The 6,342-nt window shown below is 43.3% G+C and overlaps 1 protein-coding gene across 1 annotated transcript; it reads left to right on the top strand.

The window, feature by feature from the left end:
- Positions 1 to 1,860: 1,860 nt before the first annotated feature.
- On the top strand, positions 1,861 to 6,128 carry ZNF572 (zinc finger protein 572). The gene is made up of 3 exons (XM_080799955.1): positions 1,861 to 2,184; positions 3,300 to 3,410; positions 4,070 to 6,128. The coding sequence occupies exons 2-3, from the start codon at positions 3,332 to 3,334 to the stop codon at positions 5,569 to 5,571; spliced, it is 1,581 nt and encodes a 526-aa protein (XP_080656081.1). The 5' UTR covers positions 1,861 to 2,184; positions 3,300 to 3,331; the 3' UTR covers positions 5,572 to 6,128.
- Positions 6,129 to 6,342: the final 214 nt, after the last annotated feature.

Raw genomic sequence — 6,342 nt, 5'->3', positions numbered from 1 at the left:
GTTGGTTGACTGGTGAACTCTTGATTTTGGCTGAGGTCATGATCTCAGGCTCCTGGGAATGAGCCCCAAGTTGGTGTCCATACTCAGCAGGGAGTCGGCTTCTCTCCCTCTCCCTCTGCCCCTCTACCCCTTGTGCAGGCTCACTCTCTCTCTCTCAAATAAATAAAATCAATCTAAAAGAAAATTACACTGATGTCTTATGTTCATGTTGTTTTCCGAAAGTCCTCATTTATTTTAAAGATGATAATATAATCTAGGGCAAAGGTAACTAAAGATTAACAAGGCTCTGTTACAATGGAAGTGTTTCTAGAAGAGAGGAATTCTCAGCAGGCTCAAAACTCCTGAAAGACTTGGGAACTGAAAAATACCAGCACAGAGGTCAGTGGTGATGTTAGTGATTTATTGCTTTTCCTGCGGGAGAAATGAGTAAAAGGGTCAGTGGGAAGCCATTAAATGGAAACATTGCGGGCGAGGGAGGCGGGGAGGGAGCCTAAGAACTATTTTGGGATGGAAGTGGTAGAATTGAGAGGTTAGTTGTTAGTGTAAGGATTCCAAGAAGGTAGGAAGGAAAGTGAGTACCAGTAAAGGGCTCCTTTTAAATGTAGACCAATCCTGCATGGTAACAGGAGGGAGGAGAGTGGTTAGGGAGCAGACATAAGTAGATTTGTAGGCTTGCTACGGGGGAGACAAAGGCTTGCCTTCCATTTTCTCTGTAATGAAAGACCAGAGTTTAAGGGCTTCTCCGGGTGTTATTAGTAAGGGCGCCTTGTTAACTAAGTGTTTTGTGCGTGGGTGGATGCCTCAGCTGTTCAGCTGTTTCGCAGGTAGCTAAATATACATCCCTGTTCACAGCGGTGGCAACGGAAACAACAGGAGCTTAGTAAATGCTAGATTCATTTCACTTGTACTGATGATGATAAAGCCAATAAATGCCCTGGTGGCAAGAGAAAGTATTCGCTCCAATCAGGCCCCTCTTAAAAGGCGCCTGGCAAGTGTGAGGAGCGAGAATCAAGCGGGCCGACCACAGACAGCTCGAGGGAAGGAAATCCACCAGCACGTCCCTTTGGGTCTGGGACCGTAAGGGTTAAGACCATCGAGACCTGGCCATCCCTGCTTCCTAGAGAGACGGCGGCTTAGCCCGCAGGGGGGCTAGGGTGACTTCCTGTTTCTGTCTTCCGGGCTGGGGAGTTTAGTACCCTGGGTTGGTGGGGTCAGGAGGAGCTGGGGGTTCCTTGCTCCGGGACAGCTGGGCCTGCTGGGGTGCTGGGCGCCTCGTGTGTGGCCCCCGGAACTGTGAGTTCCTTCGGGGGGGGAAGGGAGCCAAGGGCTGCGGGCTGGAGGAGTGGCCACTGCACCATCCAGGCTGCAGTGTGTGCCAGGAGGGGGATCCCGCGGCTGCGAGGGGCCGGGGCCCGGGGTCTCCCGCCGCCCCGGCCATCGCCCTGCCCTGGCCTCCCTCGCCTCCCTGGCCTGGCGGGTCCCTTAAAGGAGCTTGTCGACGGTCTAGCCTCCTTGGAACTTCACCCCGCAGTGCACCCAGCCTCTGCCCCCTGCCAGCGGTTCTCAAAGCTGAGCTTCAGGCAGTGCATTTTCTTCGGAAGACTTTTTAATTCAAAGCGCAGCCCCATCCTAAGCACCTCTGCTCTAGGACAGTGAAAACAGCTCATCTCTGTGGAATGACATCTAAGGGACAGCCTTGTAATACCATTTATGGCCTGAGTTTGCTACCCATTTGCTGAGCCAGTGATCCTCAGGGGTCCCTGCTTCCAAAGTTAATAGTTTCTTAGCCAGGAAAGTGCTGCACGGGTCTCTGTTACGTGGACTTTTAGTTCGTTTGTAAAGACTTTGATGGAAATCGATAACTCGGACAGCAAAACATATTAATCCATAGGAACAATTTTCTTTTCTTTTTCCCCCCTTTTAGAGGTGTGAACCGCCCCCCCCCCCCAAAACGCTAGGGCTATTTGTCATTTAGACTAACGTCACCTTTTCCTGTAACAAATCCCTAGTTGCTGAGAGTGCTTAGGGAATGCCAGCTCCGTTTGATATCACGTCTACAGATGTAGCTCTTTTTTTTTCTTTTTTTAAATCCAGTTAATGTTTTCGAAAATAAAGGTGCTCTTTGAGATTCATTTGCAGTTTGGGGTTATGCCCAGCTCTGCCGCCTCTGGTTTACTGTAATAGGTAAGAGTGTGAAAGTCAGTATCCAAACAGGCTTGGGACTGAATTCTGCTCTACCGCTTTCTGGTTGTGTGACCTTGGGAAAGTTTATTAATGTCGTTTTTGTTCATCTATAATAACATGCTGGTAATGTTATGAAATTTAAATGAGAGTAAAGTATTTAGCTTACTTCCTGTACTTAAAGTATTTAGCTTTAAGTACTTACTTAAAGTATTTAGCTTACTTCCTGGCACATAGTAGGCAGTGATAAAGTCAAAATTACACCTTTTTTATACTCCCCCAAACAATTTTTTGTTTTATTCTGTTTTCCGTGTGTGCCTTTGTACATCCTTATTTTAGGCTCTTGTTTTCCCCAAATAATGCTGTTCTGTATATCCTGAAATGGATTGCAAGCCCATATATACCTGCCTTCCAGTGATAGATCAGTACCTTAAAGTAGGTCAAGAATCCTAGTTGACTCCAAAAGATAAAGTTTAGGCTAAAAGCAATATTGTGATTATGATAGATTGAGAAAGACAGAAGCAAGGAAGAGTTCTCTCATTACCTTCCTTTTTATCTTTAGGGGTTATAGGCTGTAATTATTCTGGCCCTGTTTTGTCCTATTTTTTCTTTTTCTTTTTCTCTTTTTTTTTCTCATATAAATTCTAACTTCATTTTGAAATTGAACTTCAAATGTTTCATCTTTCTGTCAAGGGCCAGCTTTTCTTTCTGAACAAGCTTCTTAGACCTGCATATCCATTTTTTTGAGGTCCTGCTATCGTTACTGTTTCCGAAAAAACCCTTCATGTTTTCAATTAAAACTGTATCTAAACTCTGAGTGGACAATGAGGATTAGTATTCCTTCTGTTTTTGAAGCTTGATCCTCAGACTTTAGTGTAAAGATTTAATTTTTTATTGGCATTTCGTTAGAAAAAGTAAATTGGGTTAACCTTAATTCGAAACACTTGCATCTGAGATAAGATTTTTTTTTTCCCCAAAAAAGACTTCAAAAGACTGTGTTTCCTTTTTTCAGCCAGGGCACTCTGTGCCTACTGTGGTTATGTTGCAATGGTTGGGAAGGAAAGAAAAAGAATACATTTTAGCTGATGCCTGCAAGCATAACCTGTTTCCTTCCACAGGATTTCTGATCCCTACCCTGGTGTGACCACTGATGGAGCAAGAGCAAAAACTGTTGGTCTCAGACTCTAGTGGCTTCAAGGAGAGGGAGAATTTGAAAAGCCCTTTTACAGGTGAGAGATCAAGAAGTTGATCTGAATCCACTGGAAAGTCAATGTAAGATGTGCCATGGAGCGCTCTAGACTGTGTGGAAAGAACAGAGAATTTGAATCGGACAAACTTTGATTCCTGCTCAGTTGCTTACAAACCATGTTAACTTTTACAACCTCAGTTTTTTCATCTTTAAGAAAAATGAGTATCTGTCTCATATTTTTTAGGATTAACAAGATACTACATGCCAAGCTATTGTTCTTAATAAATAATGGGTATCATTGTTATTTCTGTGTTTTCTCAGATTTTAACTAAAGTATCATCAAGTTTTCCCTTTAGAATGTGTCTTATTCAGTTTCTCCCCTACTCAGATCCCCTTTTTTCTTTTAGGTCTTCTAGAATAAAGTTTAATGAAGTTTTTAGATCAGTAAGCAACCCCCTTGGTAATTGCTGACAGCTGTTCAAATACTTCATTAGTGTTGTTACCAAGCGCAAAAAATTCACTTCCTTCTCATGAACACTTAGAGTATAAAAAAATAAAACCAGTTTTAAACTTTTTTTTTAATATAAAAGAATTTATGAGGTTTTACTCTGTTATTCCCTCCCTTCCACTGCAATTCAGAATTTCTTTCCCCCGGCAGAGATTAGGGAATGTATTTAGAACATTTGTTTATTCTTACAGGACATGAAAGTAATTTGGAAACTGCTCAACACAATAACTCCAAGGCAGAGAAAGAGAGAGCCTCAAAGTGGTCTAAACGAGATGGCCTGCAAAATTGTAAGCATGAGGATACGAAAGAAATTCCATTGACATGGTCCCAAGGAGATGAGATCTGGTGTAATGATTCCTGTGAGAATGGTGGCAAGTCAGAGAATCAGGGAAATTCTACAGGAAAAGATGAAAAACCCAATCACTGGAGTTGGGACCCAGGGGAACAGTGCAGTGGCTCTGTCCGGCAGAATTCAACCTTCGGAGACAAACCCTACAAATGTTCTGAATGTTGGAAAAGCTTCAGTAACAGTTCTCATTTGCGTATTCACCAGAGAACCCACTCAGGAGAAAAACCTTATAAATGCTCTGAGTGTGGGAAATGCTTCAGTAACAGCTCTCACCTGATTCAACATCTGAGAACGCACACGGGAGAGAAGCCCTACCAGTGTGGCGAATGTGGGAAAAGCTTCAGCAATACCTCCCATCTCATTATCCATGAGAGGACTCACACAGGAGAGAAACCCTATAAGTGTCCTGAGTGTGGGAAGAGCTTTAGTAGCAGCTCCCACCTGATTCAGCACCACAGATCACATACCGGTGAAAAACCATATGAATGTCCTGTTTGTGGGAAATGCTTCAGCCACAGTTATGTCCTAATAGAGCACCAGAGGATTCACACTGGAGAAAAACCTTATAAGTGCCCGGACTGTGGAAAGAGTTTTAGTCAGAGTTCCAGCCTGATTCGCCACCAGCGGACACACACAGGTGAGAAGCCCTACAAATGTCTTGAGTGTGGAAAAAACTTTGGTTGTAATTCGACCCTAATAAAGCATCAGCGAATTCATACGGGAGAAAAACCCTATCAGTGTACAGAATGCGGGAAGAGTTTCAGTCGAAGTTCAAACCTAATTACACACCGGAAAACCCACACAGGCGAAAAGCCCTCTGAAAGTTCCGGATATGAGGAAAGCTTGAGTCAGAACTGCAGGGTGGTAGAGGAATGCAGACTCCAGCCAGGGGAGAAACCGTACAAATGTTGTGAATGCGGAAAGCGTTTTGGTCTCAGCTCTCATCTCATTAGACATCAGAGAACGCATACGGGAGAAAAACCTTACCGGTGTTCAGAGTGTTGGAAAACTTTCAGTCAGAGTTCCACCCTGGTGATTCACCAAAGGACGCACACAGGAGAGAGACCTTATAAGTGTCCTGACTGCGGCGAGTGCTTCAGTCAGAGCTTTAATCTTATCAGGCACCGGCGGACTCATGTGGGAGAAAAACCTTACAAATGCACTGACTGTGAGAAATGCTTCAGCAGAAGTGCCTATCTCAATCAGCACCGGAAGATTCACATAGAAAAGTCGTTCGAGTCTCCTGAAGTTGAAGAGTTTCCTCATGGGTGGACTTGGAAAAACTGTCCGGGAGAAATGGCCCTCCTCTCTTCCTTTTCGTTCCCAAGTCCATCTTCCTCTTGAGTTTCAAAGCCTGTTTATTTTTTAATTTTTTTTTTCTTTTTCTTACTGGGCCATTACCATGATGAGGTGGCTACAAAGCTTTCTTTGGTGGGTCTACCACTATGTCTGGAAAAAGTCAACCTTCCAGGTCAGATGACAGGAAGGTCCTGATCCCCAGCTCATTACCTCTGCCCAGTGAGATGCTGCCAACGATGGAGAAGAAATGTTTTTTTTGATTAAGGTAAGATTGGAGTAGCTTCAGAGGCAAACAGAAAGAGAAATGCTGGGAATAAGAACACCTGAGAGCTCGAAGCTGAGTTAGCCATTGAATGTGCCTATTTCCTCTTTCCTGACTGGGTGGCAATAAGTCCTTCCTGGCCTCACGGATTTATCCAGAGAAAGATTCTTTTTGAACAAATAATGTGATTTCCTGGCTGTTTTGTGGCTGTTAAGAAAGAAAAAGCTCAGTTTTTAAAATGCATTTTTATTTGCTGAAAATAAACTTTCGTAGTATTTAGGACTATTTTGTCTAATACAGTAGCCACATGTGGCTATTTAAATAAATTTGTATTGAGATGAAATGAAACTTAAAGTCTGGTTCCTTAGTTGCTTTAACCACTTGCCAAGCACTGAGAAGCTACACGTGACTGGTGGCTGCTGTATGGGATATCATATAAAGTTCTTTCAAGATTATTATTCTTGACAGACTCATAAAGATTTCCTATAAGACTATAGGAAGTGTACTGTGAGGTGTCTGCTGTCCAAGAAGAATTGTAACATAGAGTAGAAATG

This window comes from Martes martes (genome assembly GCF_963455335.1).
Source record: "Martes martes genome assembly, chromosome: 4".
Lineage (NCBI taxonomy): Eukaryota > Metazoa > Chordata > Mammalia > Carnivora > Mustelidae > Martes > Martes martes.
The sequence above is the reverse complement of the archived record's forward strand: the minus strand, read 5'-3'. Positions and strand labels throughout refer to the sequence as shown.

Coding starts and splice junctions, on each gene's coding strand:
- ZNF572 (XM_080799955.1), top strand. CDS start 3,332: ATGGAGCAAGAGCAAAAACTGTTGGTCTCAGACTCTAGTGGCTTCAAG. Junction 3,411..4,069: donor TTTGAAAAGCCCTTTTACAG/GTGAGAGATCAA, acceptor TTATTCTTACAG/GACATGAAAGTAATTTGGAA.